The sequence below is a fragment of the Notamacropus eugenii genome, chromosome 3 (genome assembly GCF_028372415.1).
Source record: "Notamacropus eugenii isolate mMacEug1 chromosome 3, mMacEug1.pri_v2, whole genome shotgun sequence".
Taxonomy (NCBI): domain Eukaryota; kingdom Metazoa; phylum Chordata; class Mammalia; order Diprotodontia; family Macropodidae; genus Notamacropus; species Notamacropus eugenii.
Window position 1 is genome coordinate 25412111 of NC_092874.1, and position 19857 is coordinate 25431967.

General features: G+C 39.8%; 1 protein-coding gene across 15 annotated transcripts in view; it reads right to left on the reverse strand.

Annotated features, from left to right (window-relative positions):
• RBMS3 (RNA binding motif single stranded interacting protein 3) overlaps nt 1–19857 on the reverse strand; it is a 1420870-nt gene that overhangs the window by 521845 nt on the left and 879168 nt on the right. For all 15 annotated transcript variants that reach the window (XM_072650014.1, XM_072650009.1, XM_072650015.1 and 12 more), the window contains one exon: nt 6075–6133. In XM_072650014.1, the coding sequence (XP_072506115.1) occupies nt 6075–6133 (59 nt within the window). The remainder of the gene's footprint in view (nt 1–6074; nt 6134–19857) is intronic.

Genomic DNA, 19857 nt, shown 5'->3' on the forward strand with positions numbered 1-19857 from the left:
CACCAGAGGAAACTCAGAAAAAAAATTGATAGGATTGGCATCAGAGGATCTTGACTTAAAATTAGAGATCTTAGCTAAATCACTTCTAGTCCTTGAAACTTACCTATCTCAACTATACAATGAGATGGTAAAAGTGGACTTGAAGACACATAAGATTCCTTTACGCTCAGAATATATAATCTTATGAATGGATGGAAAGAAGCAAACCCACTCAAGAAAAAATACAAAAATACTAAAGAACAGAAATTGTTTGTGTGTGTGTGTGTGTGTGTGTGCATGTGTGTGTGTGTGCACACATATAGCTAAAGTCAAAGCCTGTGATATGGCATTGCCTCAAGGTGGGAGGAGAGGGGGAGGGAGGGCAAGGCAAGGGAGGAGATCACAACTGCCTACCATCTGGAAGTTTCCTATTTTAATGGATTATTTTTGCTAACTAGGTGCTAAGCTGAGACTTGTAGGTGGAGGAGGGGGAAAGAAGGAAAATGAACAGGACTCCATGTACGGCTTTCTTAGCTATATATATTCCCAACTCTGACACTGCTTAATTATGTGTCCAGGAGTAAATTATATGGCTTCTCTGAGACTTGGTTTCCTTAACTATAAATTGAGTATAATAATACCTTGACTAACAACAACATAGGTCTTTTGTGAAAAAAGTGCTTTATAAAGGAGCATATACAAATAAGACTTACTAATAACAGAGAAAGCAGAACAACTCAAATACTATTTTTGTTTCTATTATTTCTGCTAAGGAAAATGTCATTAGAATCGGTGGGAAAAGAATAATGACAATTGTTGGGGAAATTGATGATTTCCCCAGGTTTGAGATGGATGTCTTTAGTGGATTACCACAGGGCTCTATTCTCTAATTTCAAATCCAGAAAGGAGCAGACTAGCTTTAAATGCCTCTCCCAGATTATCTTTTCCTGCTCTATATATGTAACCTTGACTTGGATAAAATCATACATAGTATAATCAGCAAATCATCCTATTACATAATACTAACGAGATCACTGATTAGGTGATTAGATTGAAATCCTCAAAGATTTCACCAACCTTAAACAATTAGCCCAAATATTAACAAGGGGATTTAATAGGGACCAATGTGACCAATGTAAAATCAGACCCTGACTCGAGATCTTACAAAAATCAATTCCACAAGTATAGGCCTGACTTAATCGCCCTCAGTTTTCAGGGGGTCTGTGCCTATCATTTTATTGATGCAATGAATTCCCAATAAGAGAACTCTCTTTACCAATGCAGATCATCCATTTTTAGGCAATTTATATGCTTAAGAGAGTTGCTTGATACATGGAGAAATTAAGAGACTCTGCCATGGTTATAGCCAATATTTGTCAGAGACAAGACTTGAACTTGGGTCTTCCATTCTTTGAAACCAGCTTTTTATCCAGTATACTATGCTGGCTCTTATCTGAAAAAAAAAAGATCTTAGCAATTTTAGTTGATTGTGAGTTCAATGAGTCGAAAAATAATATGGCTGCCCCACCTCCATCGTCCAAAAACTTAATAAAACATGAAACAGCATTTCAACCAAGATGGAATCCACTCCTTTCAGTGGAATACTTGCTCCTTACCAGGAGTTCTTAACCTGGATTCTATAAACTTTTAAAAATTAAATAGTTTGATAATGGTACTCCAACATAATTAGTTTGTTTTGCAATTTACTTATTTTATTATATACACTTAAAAACATGATTCTTTGAAGGGGTCCTCAAATTCACCACAGCTGCCCATGGGTCTATAACACAAAAGAGGTGAAGAACATTGGCTCCATCACGTGTTATCTCAAGAACTTCACTCCTGTGTCCAGTTCAGGGAAAAAAATACAGAGAAATACTCTGGGAAGATCAATGCTGCCCAAAGAAGTCAGCCATCATGGTAAGGGGACTTCAAATCCCATCCCATGAAGGAGAAGCTAGAGATGATGATGAAGCTAGAGATCTCTACCAGGCTTTTATCAAAGCTTAGCTCAAAAGCTATCTCCTTTGTATAGTGCTTCTTAAACTGTGTGTCATGACTCCATGGGTTTAAATTTAAGCAGTACTGAAGAGGTCGCAAATAGAAAAAGTTTAAAAATCCCTGCTCTGTGAGACTTCCTTATTTCCCCAAATTATTGGCATCCTCACCCCACCAATCACTTTGCAATGACTTTTCAGGTATTTTTATACTTACTCAACACCACAGACTTAGAGCTAGGAGTGACCTGAGAGGCCTCCTAGTCCAATTTCCTCATGTTAGGAAAACAAAGCTCAGTGTGGTAACATGACTTATCCAAAGTCACACAGCTAAACTGAGGTCATCAGCCATGCAATTCAGTAATCTTTTCTAATGACAACTTTGTCTTTCCCTAACAAAGCATAGATCCCTTGAGGGCAGGGAATATTTGATTTTTGTCCCTTCTCTTAGGTGCCTGGCAACATACATGGTGCGTGTTTGGCCCTTGGTAAATGTCAGTAGGATGAATAAATTGCAGGAAAAAATAGGAGAAGTAGAATTGCATTTTCAATATTTAATGGGTTTTCATTCAGAAGAGTGATTAGACTTCTCTCGTCCCTTCCTTGAAGCTCCAATTAATATAAGTTGGACCAAAGTACAGAGGGAATTTACAACACACGAGACGATTCTGGTTCAATGTGAAGATGAGCCAGGGACTGCTTTGATATATAGTCTAATCCAAGAAGTCTTCAAGTACAGGTGATAACTTTATGAGATGTAAAAGAAGTTGCCTGCATGAGGAAGGAGGTTGGGGTAAGGGGCCTTTGGAATCCACTCTCTCAGATTTTATGCTTCTGAGGCAGCTAAGTTATGCTCTGGATAGAATGCTAGTTCAAATCTGTTCTCAGAAATTAATTACATTGGTGACCCTGAGTACCCTCTGACACAGTTTCCTCAGTTGTAAAATAGGAGTAATAATAGTGCCTACATCCCAGAGTTGTTGTGAGGATTAAATGAGACATTTGCAAAACACTTAGCACAATGCCTAGCCCACAGCAGGGGATTAATAAATGTTTATTTTCTTTGGCCTCCCACCCCTTTCCTTGTGCGTGTGTGTGTACGCACGTGCGCACACGTATGTGTGTGAGAGAGTGTGTGAGAGAGAGAGAGAGAGAGAGAGAGAGAGAGAGAGAGAGAGAGAGAGAGAGAGAGAGAGAGAGAGAGAGAAAGAGAGAGAGAGAGATTTCTACCTCGGTTCATCTCCAGAACAGTATCACACCCTCCCTACAAGAAGACTGGGTGGGCTTCTCCTCATTACCTCTAACCTTTTGCTACAACATAAGAAATATTATGATAGATTTATCTTCCCAAAGAAAAGAGTAATTTATGAATTCCCTTCTTAAAGAATGAACAACATTCCTTGGGTCAGATTTTAAGACGTCTGTGTGTTTAATCAGCCTTTGATTTTTAGGGTCTTACTGTTCAGGGCAGCACAAGCAACCACGAATGTAATTAATGGTAGCCTGTGAGCCAGGGTGGAAGAGAGAGCATTGCTGACTCTCCGGAATCAGCCTGTGTGCTTGGCAGCCCGAACCTGCTGTATTCCATCGCTATGAGGTATGGAAACTGTACTATGAAATAGCCATTACTCATCCCCTGGGCTCCAGACACACAAGCCTATCAGAAAGGAGTCATTCTAAGGATTGCAAGGGAGGGAAGGGGAGACCAGGGGATGCGTTTAAGGTTTGCACATTACTTTCAATAACTTCTTTCATTGCCTTTCCCCTGACTTTTCAAATTAGCAAGGATATCAGGCCTTGGAGGAAATCACAAACAGCAAATCTCTGTGCCTCTGCTTTTGGGTGAGCCTGGGCTTGACTTGGTGCTTGAACCTCCCTATGAATCATGGTCTGTTTCTCATTACTCTCCACATGTGGCCGCGGTGGGGCTTTGTTCAGTGATTTCTGGCCATTTTGTCTGGATGGAGATTGTGTTGTTTTATGTTGCCCGGATTCTAGAGAATGAAAGCTGTCGCTGCCACCACCCAAGGAAGAACAATCTTGGAAATGAGAGGTTCTATTGAATTTCCCGGGTGACCTATTCCCGAATCAAAGGAAGTGAATCCAAGTGTGTCCCTGGGTCTGACTACTGTACTTAACTCACCCAGGAATCAAATGCAAAGAGGACAAAAGCAACTCAGATGCTAGGGAAGGAGAAAGCTCCAGCAGAAGAATACATTAAAGCTAATTCTGTGGTCCACTTTGTATCCTCAGAAGGGGGCAGCCCATTCATCTCACTGACACCTATGATGTTCTGTGCTGCTACTAAATAAAATGAAGCAGTCACTTGGACTGGTCATGTAGTGCATGCAAAAAACAAAACCAAAAATAGTTTAATTAACTTCATATTTTCAAAAATGCTAATTCCTTGGATTCAGAATATTTTTTTCTCGTATGACCAGAATACGTAGGCCAAGTGGAAAATAACCTTAAAAAAGTGTGTGCATATATAGACATATATGTAGACATACATAGTGGACATATATATGCGTATATATGCATATATACATGTGTTTAAATATATAGTTATCTCTATCTATAGTCATGTGCGTGCATGTATTTGTCATATATGTTTGTGTGTATACATACATACATGAATGCATGCACAAATACATATTTTTGTCTCTCACAGAGGGATAAAATTACAAAATTTTGCATGGGGGCAGGAGCATGAACATTCTCTCTCTCTGTAGATGAGGGAGACCAAAGAAAGGAGCTAGGAAGAGATATTTGGCAAATGATGTTGAGCTTCATTATGGGGTTAAGGAGGGATAGGGAAAGGGAGAGGAACTCAAGAGATGTCCCTAATGTAGTAGTTTCACATTTTGACTAATCATTTTTGTTAAGTAGGTGCTGATCTCTATTGTTTCCATGCTTTTGAAGGATTAAACTTGCTGCCCACCTCCTCCAAATGGAGAGCCCTGGTGCTAAGCCTTACCCTCCCTATCCTAGTTAAGGCTTTGCCCCCAAAGCATCTAAGACAGTGGCTTGAAACTAATAGTCTTAATACGTATTTGTGGAATGAGTGGTGTGTTATTATCCACTTGTTGGATTATACCACCACCCCTATGTCTGGCCCTGCTTCGTTCTTGTCAATTGAAAGTCTGGAAAGGCACCAAACTACTTGCTAGAATACACTCAGAAAATCAAAGTGGGATACCATTCTTTACTAACATTTAATCTTGCCTAAACTTAAATGGTGAAAGAGTGACAAGCAATCATCCATTCAAGGTCTTTGGAGCTCAAGCCCAGTCCCTGAAACCAATAATGCATTGCCAGCCAGATTCATAGAACAAATAACACGTTTGAAGAGGAATTTCAATTCAACAGCCCAACTAAGTGGTACAAGATCAATCAGAGTGATTTCATAAGTCATTTAACATAAGCCTTTCATATATATGTATATATGTACATATACATATATATACATATACATACACACACATATTTGAAGGGGGAATACACCAAATCTGAAGGCGCATAAAGTCTAGCAAGCATAGCAGCACTTCCCAGGACTCAGTAAAATAATGGAATGCAAATGATCCCAGCTCTCAGATCCTATGAACTGTTTGACACTTTCAACCCAGATTCAACAGACCTTCTGCAAAACCCTGTTCTCTTGTAATAACTTAGCCAAGGCTTTCCAGAACGCCAAAATTAAAACACGTTGTGCATGGGAGAGTTTTCCCAAGGGCCCCTCATTTTCATATAGGAAATCAATCTGCATCACTGGAGATATCATTCAAATCAGAAGACACAAAGTGGTTAGGAGGTAATTTAGTTTTCTACTGAAGCAATTTGAAACTTGTTCTGATTTGTGATTTTCATTTTGTTTGTTAATGAAAAAAATTAATGAGCAATGTTACTGGAAATACAACTCATCAAAGCATCGGCATTATTAAATATGTTTGCAATATACTGTACGTGATGTTGATTGCGCAGTCAGAGCCAGAGCTCAATCTGGAGCCAGAGCAAGGGCCTTGGCCACAGGATGGGAATCAGTCCACACCGCTGCTCCATAAACCAGACAACTTGGGGAAGGGGCTCTCTAGCACATACCTTTGCATTGATTTGTGTTTTTGTCAAGAATTGCCTTTGTGGAAACAATTTTTCCATACCTATGGGAGGAAAAAAAAAGACATGTCATTCCATCTTTCCTTTACATACCATAGAATAAATTCAATACAGATGCTTTCAATATTTTGTTCAGACCATCAACACATGTACAGAGACAACAAACAACCCAAGGATAAACTAAGGTGCTAAGCTGTCACACCTGGATGACCTCTTTTAACTAGTTTTCACAGCTTAGGAATGTGCTTCATAAAGTTTGGTCTGGTCTGGGCCTTTAAAAAGCCACCATGCCAGCTCTTTTCTAGGGAAGGGGATGGTTAGGTCTAGTTATATAGCACTGGAAGCAAAGTAAGAGATAGCATGGCTGCTTTCTCCTATAAACAGAAAGCTACTTCTCAGAGTTTGTTTTTCTTCTGAGTTCATCTGTAAATACTTGCACAAATGAGGCAGACAGGCATGGAGAAGTTTTTAAATCAAAATGAGATGACCACATACAGATAATGCCCAGAAACTACAAGTATTACTAATAATAGCCATAGTTATAAGAACAGTTAATATATGTTTAATACATTCACATTAATATTCTGGGCTGTAAAACCTTCAGATCTTTGGGACTTGGTTTGACCTCTGGAATTTTCAAATCTATGAGTCTAGTAGACTGTGAATTTATGGCAGTCAAGAAAATCTGTATCCAGGAATAAATAAATGATAATCCTGTTATGCCCTTACCCAGCCAGACCACATCAAGAGCAGGGTGTTTAGTTCTGGGCATTTGGTTTTAGGAAAGACGTTGATAAGCTAGAAGGAGTCTGTCTAGTGGAAGTCAGCCAGGATGGGTAAGGAGCTTGAGCTCAGGCCAGATGAAGTTGAGTTGAAAGGACTGAGGATGCTCAGCTTAGAGAAATATTATGAGGTAGGAGAGAAATTCTGTTTGGTTCCAGAAACCGGAACTAGGCACAAATGGATGTACATTGCAAAGAAGCATATTTAAGCTTGGGATCAAAAACAAACAAACAAATTAAAAGAAAAACAACTTGATAAGAGTTAGAGTTGCCCCAAAATGAAATGAAGTTCCTTAGGAGACAGCGGGGTCCTCTTGCTTGAGGTAGGGAAGCAAGGAGGTCAGTTTCCAGGACATTGTAGAAGGGCTCTTTTATTTAGTATGATCTGGACTAGATGACCAATTCTAACTTTGAATTCCTGTGAACCTATGATCTTAAACTTGCCTAAGAGGCATAAGAGCATATTACAGTTTTCAGAAGCATACATGCTTTAATCGGCCACATTCTTCCAGTACCAAAGCTGCTTGTCTATATTAAGTTCAGAGACTCAGCTAAGCTTTTCAAACCACTTGGCTAGCATTACTAAGCCACTGATTCTAAACCCAATGTACTTCTTTATTCTGAAAGGACATAATCTATTCGGCATGAAACACGTAGGGAAATAAGTTCTCTCCTTGGCCTCCTCCCCCAGATTTTCCAAAGGAAACTTGGCGAAGCACCTTTCTGAAATGAATGGAATCCCTCACCAGGAAAATGTTGCAACCTTATAGGCAGTAACTGCTTGGAAATTCATCACTGCAGATGTTTTGACCTCATTATGAGTCTCACTATGGCTATGAACCATAGGAAAGAGGAAAGATGGGATGCCCTAAGACTGAACTTACTCTGTTCACGGAGGCTGAATAATAAGTAAAAATCATGTTGGATTCAGAGACAGAGGCCCCAATACCTCTGCCATTTACTGCCTGTTTGATGCAGACTGAGGCAATCCACCACTGTGGGTTTCAGTTTTCCTGTCTGTCATATTCAGACACTGGACAAGATAACTTTCCTTCCTAACTCTCAAGTCTGTAACTCCCTCATATTTCTTCTCCCTATGTGTCTGGTAACATCACACTCAGTCAATCAATGAGTACGAATTTATTGAGCACCTACTATGTGCCAGATACTTTGCTAAGGGTTGAGGATATAAAAAGATGGAAAAGATAGATCCTGCCTTCAATAGAGTCTCTCCATTACCAGAGATGCAAGCCTTTAGCCACCAGATAAAGCAAACACTGTACAGGAGACCTTATGCTGGGACCTCTTCTCTGTGTCTGGCTCTTCTTTGAACATCCATATACTGCCTGACTTTTAGCCATTTCATTGCTCATTAGCCTGTCAGCCAGAGGAAGGTCAAGGCATGGGCTAACAGTTCATGTAATTTGGCTTTATGATGGTTACTCTTTACAATTCAATGACAATGCTATGATGGGAGAGGGAGTTGAAGACATTACCTAAACTGACTACTTAGGATGATATTGGAATTTCCTGGATTTCATAGCCTAGATATATCCCTCATCAGCTCCTAGGATCTAGAGGTTGAAAGGAAAGTAACCTAGAGAACATCTAGGCCACACATTCTAGACCTTTTTGGTATTCTAGATTTCTTTGGAAGTCTGATAAAGCTTATGGATCCCTTCATCAAATAAATGCATAAAATAAAATGCACAAGATTACCAAGGAAACAATTATATTGAAATACAGTTATTAAAATATAATTTTAAAAAATCAAGGTCATAGACCCAAAGCTAAGAACGCTTTCATTGTCTCAAAGCACTTAATAAATGCTTATTTTTTCTCCCCTCCTCCACCCTTCTCTGACAAACCCTTTAATTTTATAGTTGAGGCATTAGAGGCCTTGGGTTAGAATATTAATTTTGCTTCTCGTATCCCTCTATAACCTTAGGTAAGTCCCTATGCCTCAGTTTCCTTATCTGTAAAATGATGGCTATGACTAGATGATATCTCAGATTCTTTCCAGTTCAAATTCCACAATCCCATGATGTCCAGACTGATGTGACCAAGATCACACAGGTAGTCAAGGCAACAACCAGGTTTTAAACCAAGTTGTTGCCAAGATGGGTGGTCACAAGTCCAACAAAAATGTACTTTCATCCCCAGGAATTCTAACAACAAAATGAGTCACTGGCCTTATTCATCGATCCAAGATTTACAGCTGGAAAGGACCTCAGAGGCCAGGTAGTCCCACCCCCTCATCTTCCAAATGAGGAAAACAGAAACTCAGAGGAGTCAAGTGACACCTTAAGGTCACTCAGATTATCCTGGCTCCAAATCCAGTTTTGTTTTGTTTTTTAGTACTGCACAACAGAGCAGTCATGGGAGTTTGCCTGGCTCCTTACAGAGTGTTCACTATAAGCGTAATGGAAGTTCAAGACACGACACATGATTTCAGGTTACTTAAAGCCTTTCCATTCAACCGGTACAAATGGCTAATTTGCCTTGGGTAATGGGACAAGTCTACATTTGCAAAGCTACATGTATCTTGAAGAGGGTGGCTAGGAAGGCAAGGAGCTCTCCCTCTGAAGCATTTTTTCTTGCCTAAGGGCACCAACAACATGACAGGTTACATGGGAGGTAAAAATTCAAGAGTGAAAAATAGAAACAAAAATTAGGCCTCTCTCCTAACAAGTAGACACACTCACAACAAGATCCTTCAAAACTGTTTAAAAAATATTTTACATCTTTGGATACAATGAACTGGATTATAGCTACTGTCTTTAAAAAAAATATCAGGAACCTCAATTTCTGATTAAATAATTTTATACTTCAAAAAATTGTGATTTAGTTGGGGCTAACTCCCTCCACTGACATAGATAGCAGCTCCTCTACAACTTAATGAAGAGTCCTTGATAATTGCTGGAGCTGAAAAAGTCATCCTTCTCTGGACAACCTGGAAATGAATCTTTCTGTACTTAGTTGGGCTTTTCTCTGGACAGGAGATACATAGTCAGTTACTTACTGACTATACTTACAAGAGTCTGCTGGTGAGTCTGCCTAGCTTGAATCTCTCTCTGCCTCAGTCCATCTTCCACTCAGCTTTCAAAGTGATATTCCTAAAGCATGAGTCTGAACATGTTAGACTCCTCTCCCCTGCCCTCATGAAACAAACTGCAGTAGCTCCCTATTACCTCCAGAATCAAATGTAAAATTAGACTTTTAAAGCCCAGAATAACTTGGACTCTTGCTAACATTCTAGGGTCCTTACACCTTGCTCATCCCCACATACTTTGAGATTGGGTGACCCTGGGACCTGGCTGTTCCTTACATGTAGCACTCCATCTCTCCACCCTGAACATTTCCACTAGTGTCCCCCATGTCTACAACTCTCTTCTTCCTCATCGGCATCAATGACTTCCTCCAAATTTCAGCTAAGTTTCTCAGTTCTCCTTAATCTTAGCGTCCTACCTCTGAGACTATTCCTAATATCTATATCTATTATCTATATCATTTATAGATTTATAGTATGCAAATTACATACAAGATAAAATTTAAGACAAAACAAAAATAAAAGCTATGCCTACTCACATCAATGACATAGTCATAGATAAGGATAAAGAAAGACAGAGATGGAGATATGACCTGGTTACACATAGTTGTTTCCATATTGTTTCTTCCATTGGAATATGAGCTTCTTGAGAACAGGGACTTCTTTTCTCCTTACTTTGTATCTGCAGACCCTAACACAGTGTTTGGTACATGGTAGAAGCTTAACAAATTCTTATTGATTGACTACTGTAGCTTCATTTAGAGAATCCTTGGTTTGTCATGTTTCAGCCTACTTACACCTCTCCCTTGCACATGAATACAATCTTGGAGACTGGGTCAGTGCTGTGAATTGGATTTGAGTGAGACAGAGCAGTCCAGAGTCATCAGCCTCTCTCTCTCCTCCAGTCATTGGAGTCCAGCGGCAAGACAAAGGTCAGGGCAACTGGGGGTGACCCAGGACGCATGGGGTGACCTTAGCCTTTCCAAATTAATGTTTTTCCCAGGTCTTAGTTTGTCTGAGACCACACCCATTCAATGACTAAGAGATAGGTAAAAACAGAGACAAAAAATGGTCCAATTTACCCTTCCAAAGATAGCTGTGGGAGGGGAAGACCTTCAGAGTTTCTGGCCAGAACAGAAAACAATTGTTATGTACAAGCCTGTAATTTTAATGGCATAGGAGGAGACTCATTTTTCAATCACGTCAGACTCTTCATTACCCCATTTGAGATTTTCTTGGCCAAGGTAGTGGAGTAGTTTGTTCCTTCTCCAGGTCATTTTACAGATGAGGAAACTGAGGCAAATAGGGTAAAGGGACTTGCCCAGGGTCACACAGTATCTAAGGATGGATTTGAACTCAGGTCTTCCTGACTACAGGTCCAGAGCTCTACCTGCTGCACCACCAGCTGCCTCGTAGGGAACACTTGGAATCCAGAACCTATGCTACTGGTTCAAGTTAACACTGTTTCTGCAACTTGTGGTGTTGGAGGATTGCCTAGGAGTATTGTGAGGTTAGGTGACGGTGCCCAGGATCATATCTAGCCAGTACTGATGAAAGGGGTAGGTTACCTTAGTGATCCTGGCTCAAAGGTCAGCCCTTATTTTTTGCCTTATCATCTCTAAACAACATAGATATAAGTGCATAAAAATGTTTATCAGAATTTGGGGGAAGGCAACTAAGATTTCAAGTGGTAAAAGTTTTCAGAAGTTAATCAAGGATTTATAAAGCAATGACTGTGTATAAAGGATACCTATACATACACATACACACATATGCCCACCCTACACATATGCACATATGCATGCACACGCATACATACATAAACAAACGTGTGTTTGTCCTTCATTGCCGAAGAAGACCATGCCATCAGAGAAATGGTGACGTGACTTGCACTTGACCTTGTTCTGAGTGAGGGAGGGCTGTGCAGGTCACCAGCCTCACTTCTCCTCCAGAGCCATCTGAATCCAGTGACCAGATATTCATCAGGATGACTGGAGATGAACCAGGATGAGGCAGTTGGAGTTAAGTGACTTGCCCAAGGTCACACAGCTAGTGAGTGTCAAGTGTCTGAGGTGAGATTTGAACTCAGGTGCTCCTGACTCCTGCACTGATGCTCTATCCACTGCACCACCTAATTGTCCCACATAAACAAATACAAAGTAGATGGACAGAACAGGAGGTACTTTGGAGGCAATCTAGTAAAACCCCCTCAAAAAATGAGGCTTGGTGACTTCATTAAGTGACTTGCTCAAAGCCACGCAGATAGTGAGCGGTGATGATGTCATCTGAACCCAAGTTCTCTGATTCTAAGAACAGTGATCTCCTCTGTCCTAATCAATACTTCATGTGCACTTTCAGAGTCTTTAAAAAATGATCGGTATGTCAATGCCCTTTAGCAAAAAAGCATAAAGTAGAATCCTCTTAAATTGGTGTGTGTTCATCACACACACAGTCACACACACACACACACACACACACACACACACAGAGTCACACCTCTTGTTTCCAGTCAGGTCAATACATCTTCTGAAGTTTCTGAAGCTAAGTTAGACACAATGCATCCCTACCCTGTTATATTGAGCTACAGAGGGCTTGTCAGAGGAAGGAAGGGATGACACAGTCTCTACACTGTCTAGACTCCGGACAGGGGGATTTCATTTCACGGTTCAGTGACAACCCTCTGCATCCAAACTGATTTCATAAATCGAGAATATGGGCTATGCCCTGAGAAAGGACTGAGCAGCCACTGGGTTACTGAGCCACATCTGAGCATCCCCTGCTGGGAAAAAAGAGGGGATGTTTATACGTGACTGATAGCTCATTCTCTGTGCCCTACAAAGTCAGCAGCTGAGGTGAGTGAATAAAGTTGTCTCGTTAGGAAGAAAAGGGATAGCTGCGTGGACTGACAAACTTCACTATCTCACTGCTTTGCCTTTAAATGTACAGAGAGACAGAAACAGAGACAGAGACAGACAGAGAGAGATTAGAGGCTACGGTAGACACATAATTTCATTGGTGTGGGGAACACTCGGTGATGAACTCCCTCCATGAATGTCTATCAGCACCTGCTCTACCATTTAGTGATAATCAGCTGGAGCACTGAGAGGTTAAGAAAGTTACTCCGGGTCACATGCCAGTGTATTTGTCAGAAAAACTTAATCACAGCTCTTCCTAGCTCCAAGGACAGCTCTCTGTTTACTATGGAAGCTGCTCTTCTCTGTCTATCTATCTATCTATCTATCTGTCTCTATCTATCTATCTATCTATCTATCTATCTATCTATCTATCTTCTAATCTATCTTTCTTTCTTTCTACCTATCTTTATTTCTATCTATCTATCTATCTATCTATCTATCTATCTATCTATCTATCTGTCTGTCTGTCTGTCTCTGAACCTATCATCTGAACTGTCCAATCTTAGCTTGAAAACTCTTCTGCGGGGCTGCCTTCTGCTCCCAAGCCAGCTCATTTCCCTTTTGGTTAGCCCTAATTTTTAGGAAGTTTGTCACAGCAAAGATCTGAAATCTACCTACTTCCATTCTTTGCTCCCAGTTCAACAACCAACCCGGAAGCATTTATCTAGAGTCTACAATGTTCTAAACACTGCGCTGGGGATACAGAGATAAAAAAACCAAAGGAACACGAGGCCCTGTCCTCTAGGAGATCGTATTCTATGAGGGGAATCTAGCACACATGTACCCATACAAGGGCACACCCAATGAATGAATGAGTAAATGCAGTGTACCTTTTTGTGAGGGTGGGGGGGAGGAGGTGCATTAGCAGATAAGAGGTCAGGGAAAACTTCATTTATAAGATAATTACTGAACCGAATTCTGAAGTCCACCACTGGGGCAAAGCAGTATAAATATAAGATGACGCAAAAGTTTTAATCTATTAAAGCTGAAAACTGCACTGACATTTTACTTTCCTTATATAATACCTGTTCTGTGTCTAAACCCTTAACACCAACATCGGTACCAGTACAGATCCCATGACGTCCAAAGCCTTTTGTTCTCTAAGCTCAACTTCCACAGTCTTCAACAAACTGATTCTCATAGAGCAGGAGCCTGATCTCCTTCACCTTCTCGTTTGAATTCCTTTGTCTCCAGATTCTCAAACACATCGCAAACACATTTTGTCCTTTGCTCCTTGGGCCTTCTATCAATCATTTAAAAAAATTTTTTTTAATTATTTTTCTTTCCCTGATGTGTTGGGAGCTAAAGTTACATTAGAGACCTAACTATGACCTAATTAATAAAATAGTATCCTGGGTGTCAAGAGGTCCTTGTTCTAATCCCAACATTCTCCTCTCTCTCTCTCTCTCTCTCTCTCTCTCTCTCTCTCTCTCTCTCTCTCTCTCTCTCTCTCTCTCTTTCGCTTTCTCTCTCTCTCATCCATTTCATATTTCTGTGCTTCTTTTTCTTGCTTCTATAATCAGGAAGCTGGTTCCCCTGTGGGATATCATTAGGATGAATAAAATTATATTGGTCAAAGGTCTGAGGTACTTGGGGAAAGCAAATGAATAAACTGAAAACACTCTTAATTACAAAATGGTAATTCTTTCTATGTTGGAATCACCTATCTTCTTAAAGCAGCATCAGAATTCCTTCCCAGAGTCCCTTCCCAGGAAATGTTGACGGAATTCCTTTAGCAGTTGTGATTTCATCTCCCAGCCACATATTCATCCAACATAATTGTGTATTTAATGAAGAATCTTTTTTCCAAACACAGCTAGATATACAAACCTTCTTCCTCAATAGAAAAAGATCAAACTCAGTAGCTGACGCTACATTGATTTATACTGCTCCAAATTGCTTATCAGTTTTTAAAGGCTGCTTTTAAATAATCATATAAATGACTCAACATCTACTATGTCCAAGGAACTACCAAGAAATCAAGGACATGCAATCATTCAACGCAATAACAAATTTAATAAAGGCTTATTGTGTGCAAGCATTAAAGATCAATCTGGCTCTTTCAGTTTGGTCAAACTGGTGGGTCAACTCTCTCCACCTACTTGTCTATGATCACAGAGCAGCTCTGATAAGACTCTACTAGATAGAGACCTGGGCTCCCAGTGATGCGAAAGGCTTTGCTTTGTAGGGTTCCAGGCAGGATCTCCCAGTCCCACCTCCTTCTTTAAAAACAGTGGGTTCAGAGGCACAATCAGAGTTTAGGGTTATTTCCCACAGGCCAGGGAGGTAAAACTAGCAGCAAAGTCTTGACGTTGCCTCCCCTCCATTGCTTAGGAACTCGTATGAAGCCCTTTTTGTCATTGAATCCATCTCTAGTCATTTGAAGATATGGAGAAAATTAAGTTTTGACACACATAAGAATTCCGCCCCTCCCAAAAATACGCATGAACATTTTAACCTAGAGAAGAAGGACTGCATAGACTCAGGTTCACAGCTATGTCACTGTGACACTGTGCTGAAAAGTTTGATCAAAAGTTAGAGCCACAGTCATTTGAGACACCATCTGCTTCCGAACTGGCAAAGTTAAATATAATCAGCCAGACCCAAAGATTAATCTGCTCCCTGGAAAGAAGTGAGGCACTCATGGACCCAGTTTGCCAAGCTGGGCTGTCTCTTTTAGGCCAGTGTGATACTATTTACTGCGTTATTGACTTGGGACCTCCAACTGGTACTCCCAGAGTTCAAAAGGATTAGCTTTAGAAATAAGAAAACAATATACTTAATGAATACTCATGTAAATGAGAAAAGAAACAAAACAGAATGCTGGCCCTGGAGGAGAGTGGAGAATATGGAGCTCCCTCCCTTCTTTGCAGAGGTGGGGATCCATGGTTGTGAAATATCACATACATTGGGAAGCTTGGCTGATGTTCTGCTTTCTTTGTTACAGGAGACACTGTGTAAGGGAAGAGGAAGGGAACGATTCAAAAATGAAATCAAGAAACGCTGAGGGATAGATGAGATATGAAAACAAAATGCAGAAATAATGTTTATAAAAATAAAGTTTTTTTCTTTTATTAGAGCCCCATTCTATTATATTCCACATTTATTAAGTTCCTACTGTGTGTAAAATTATTAATGATACTAATCAAAGAGAATTAGAAATTCAAGAAACATATTGTTTAATTTGCAAAGCTCCAAAGAGAGGCTGGGTGAGCTCTTCTGCTCATTTTTCATATATAAAGGTTGATGCTTTGCAGCAAATAATTCACTGCATTAGGATAACAGGAGCTGTTTTTGTTATTTTTCTTCTTTTTGGTCAAATACTATATCCTATTTAGTTAGGCTACAGTAACACCCTGGGGCAACTTTCCAAAGCCAGAAGTTACAAACAAGGTGCCAATCTGCGTGGGGACACACAGCATTTTCCCACCAGGAATTCCCCACACCTGTGAAATCATAGGGTTGGGCCAAAAAGTATGTGTGTATACAACATATCAGTATATTTGCCAGGAAAACCCCATAGACAACATGGCCCATGTGGCAACAAAGAATCAGACTTGACAACAACTAAACAACAATCTATACGTACACTTATGTAGACATGGTTTAGTGTATATAAATATACATGACTGTAGTGTGTATAGGTTACATATATGTATGCAAATATAATATGCCTTCATGCATAGATATGTCTATATCTGTGTGCTGTATATGCTTTATTTATGTCTCTATGCATATATGACACACATACACATGTGTTTCTATGTATGTGTATACACAAACACATATACACGCATGCTTTAATTTAATTTAAGTCCCTGGATATCTTGGACAGACTAGTTTCTAAAATCTTGGTCTCAGTAATCATTCTATGCTGGTGGCTAAAAATGATTTATTTGTCATATATGCATGACTTTGGAGGGCCAGAATTCCCCAGTGAAATATGATTCTAATGTAGTCTGGTTCATGCTACAGAAGGAAAAAGAAATAGATGTAGATGGAAATATGGATGGCTACCGAGATAATCTAAGTTCCTTGAGAACAAGACCCTAGTACACCTAGGACCTAGGATAGAGCCTGTATTTAATATATTCTTTTAATCCATCTGAAGTTGTGGGATTTAAATATTTTCAATGGGTTCCTTAAATCTGTGTGTATATGTTTGTGTGACACACACACAAACCCCCTGAGAAATGCTATATTTTTACCACGGTCCCTATATACAGTGTCCTAAGGTCATTTTAATCCCTTCAGTCTCTAAGCTTCCTTCTAGTCAAACTTGACACCTACTGAGTTCATACTTTGGGATGAGACACTTATATGCAGCCCTGGGATTTACCCTCCCTTTTCCTCCTCCAATATGTCGACTGTCCCATTCCCCAGCTCTGACCCTTTGTGCCCATCTAGGCATGATCTGTCTGTGCACTCTGACAAGGATGGAACTAATTTATCTCCAAGGCTCCTTCTGAATATAAAAACCAGTGAGTGAGCATGTATTTATTAAGCATCTGCTGTTTGCCAGACAATGTGCTAATCACTAGCGATACAAAGAAAGGGGAGAGACAGTCCCATCACATTATGATGTCACCTCTTTTAGCTACATGCTAGGGACCCTTTGTGCTGATTTCCAGCCCTTCTTCAAAGTGCCTTTGTGGATTCTTTTATTCAAGTCTTCATTCTAGACTCCCAAATATGTCCCTGTGCTCAAGAAGGAAAATGTGAGCATTTAGAATGATTTTCATTGTTATGATCCAGGGGCAGGTTAACTCAGCTGAAGACAGCAGATGAGATTGGAGTTCTAAGGCAGTGAAGAACATTAGATGTCATCTAATCTAACCTTATTTTTCAGATGAGGAAACTGAGGCCAAGAGAACAGAAGATAAAGTGGCTGCAGCTGCAGAGGATAAGGCATGTTGGGCCAAGAGGTTTCAGTTTGTTCCCAAGGTCATAAATTATATCCCTTACCCGAGTGACTTTATCCCTAATACTCACTGCTGGTCAAGAAAGTACCTGGGTGAGAGAGTGCAGAAAGAGAGGGAGAAGGGCATCCCTGCTACTAGAAATAAAACGGCAATAATGATTGATGAGGATGATAACTTCCACCACCACCTTGCCATCACCGCCACCCCACCATTACTACCACCGACACTACCATTGTAACTCTGTCTCCTCCTCCTGCTCGCATTTAAAAATATTGGCTCTGAGGCCGAGCATTATATAATATTTCAGGTCTATGCATATAAGATTTTCTTTCCTACTGGGAAAATATGCAAAAGCGGTTTTTATACACAAATATATTCTCCAATAGAGGACTTCTGCTTAATTTACATGTAAAGACCCCAATATACTTCAGTATAGTTAAAATCCCTCAATATTTCTATTGGAATGAGTTTATATACTTATTCCATATTGATTTATGTTACACATTTTATACATTACTTACTTTTGATATCAAAAATATAAGTTCCTTGAGGGTAGGGATTTGATTTTTTGTCTTTCTATTGCTAGTACATGGCATATAGTAGGAGCTTAATAAATGCTTGTTTTGTGATTGGAACACACGATCTCTGTTATAAAGTACATGTCACTCAAGGCTGAGGAGAGTTGCCAAAGTAAATCACAAACCAGAAGGCCATAATGGCCCTATGATCTGAACTTGGCAGATAGAAATGTTTTGTGCTAATTAACCCTTTACATTTTTTTTTTGCATGTGGGTAAAGGTTTGCAAAATGCTTGACATATATTCTCTCATTCAATCTTCACAACAACCCCATAAGGTGAGGTGCAATTATTATCCCCATTTTATAGATGAGCAAATTGAGGCTGAAAGAGATTGAATAAGCAGTTCATGGTTATAGAAGTAGGGAATAAATGAGGTAGTATTGGAAACCAGATGCTCTTGACTCTACTTCTAGAACTAAGTCTGTAGATAGAGGAAGAGGAGGAAATTGAGGGAAATTTTGGAGAAGAAAAAATGAAAAAATGACAGGTACTCTAAACCTTTTGATGGACAAAAAGATTTTAACTATGCTCTGCAAGTCATAGACCATGCTTGAGTGAAGACTTTATTGATTTCTTTATGAATATGGTCTCTTCAAGAATTACAGTATGGTGCAACCAGCTATAACTTGGGGCTTTTATAGCATTTTCAGAGTTGCTTTTGTGATTAAGGAGTATAAGCTCTCCTTTACTTTTAAAATAACAAGCACAAGATGGTAAGAAATACAAAAAAAAAATCCAGTATTCAAAATCATCACCTCATAAAGGTAACTTTGATTTGACAGAATTCATTTATTAGTGGACACAAAATAGATCAGCTAAAAAAGAAACAACCAAGAGGAAAAGAGACGGAAGTTTGTGGAATACCTGTTTAGGCAGCTTTCCACCCTAGGCCACTGAACAGCTGTGTGTCCACTGTGGGGAGAAAGCTCATCACTTCCTTCAACAAACCCTTCATCACCCTTTGCTAGGACGAGGGCAGTGTGGGCACCTGACTGAATTCAAACTCCCAGAAGGCATTTTTCTGTCAGATTGTCCCCTCTTATTCATTTTCCTGGGTTTAGGAATTATCCAGGGCAGCTAGATGGCACAGTAAATAGAGCACTGGGTTTGGAGTCAGGAAGACTCATTTTGCTGAGTTCAAATCTGGCCTCACACACTAATTAGATGGGTGGCCCTGGTCAAGTCACTCAATCTTGTTTGCCTCAGTTTCCTCATCTGTAAAGTGAACTGGAGAAGGAAATACTGCAATATCTCTGTAAAGAAAATCTCACATGGGGTTATCTACTATGTTATCATCATCATTATCAACCCAAAATATAAATAACTGAATAATATTAATATTAGCGATATGACTAACAATAAAATCTATTGTCCAGGGTCATAATTATAAAATGATAATAATAATGAACATCACCACTTCTTTTTTCCACCTTGTAGAATCCCCATCTTTCTTTGAGAGATGGCACAAGCACCACTTTTGACCTAAAGCCCTTCCTCACTCTTCCAAATGGTGGTGTGTA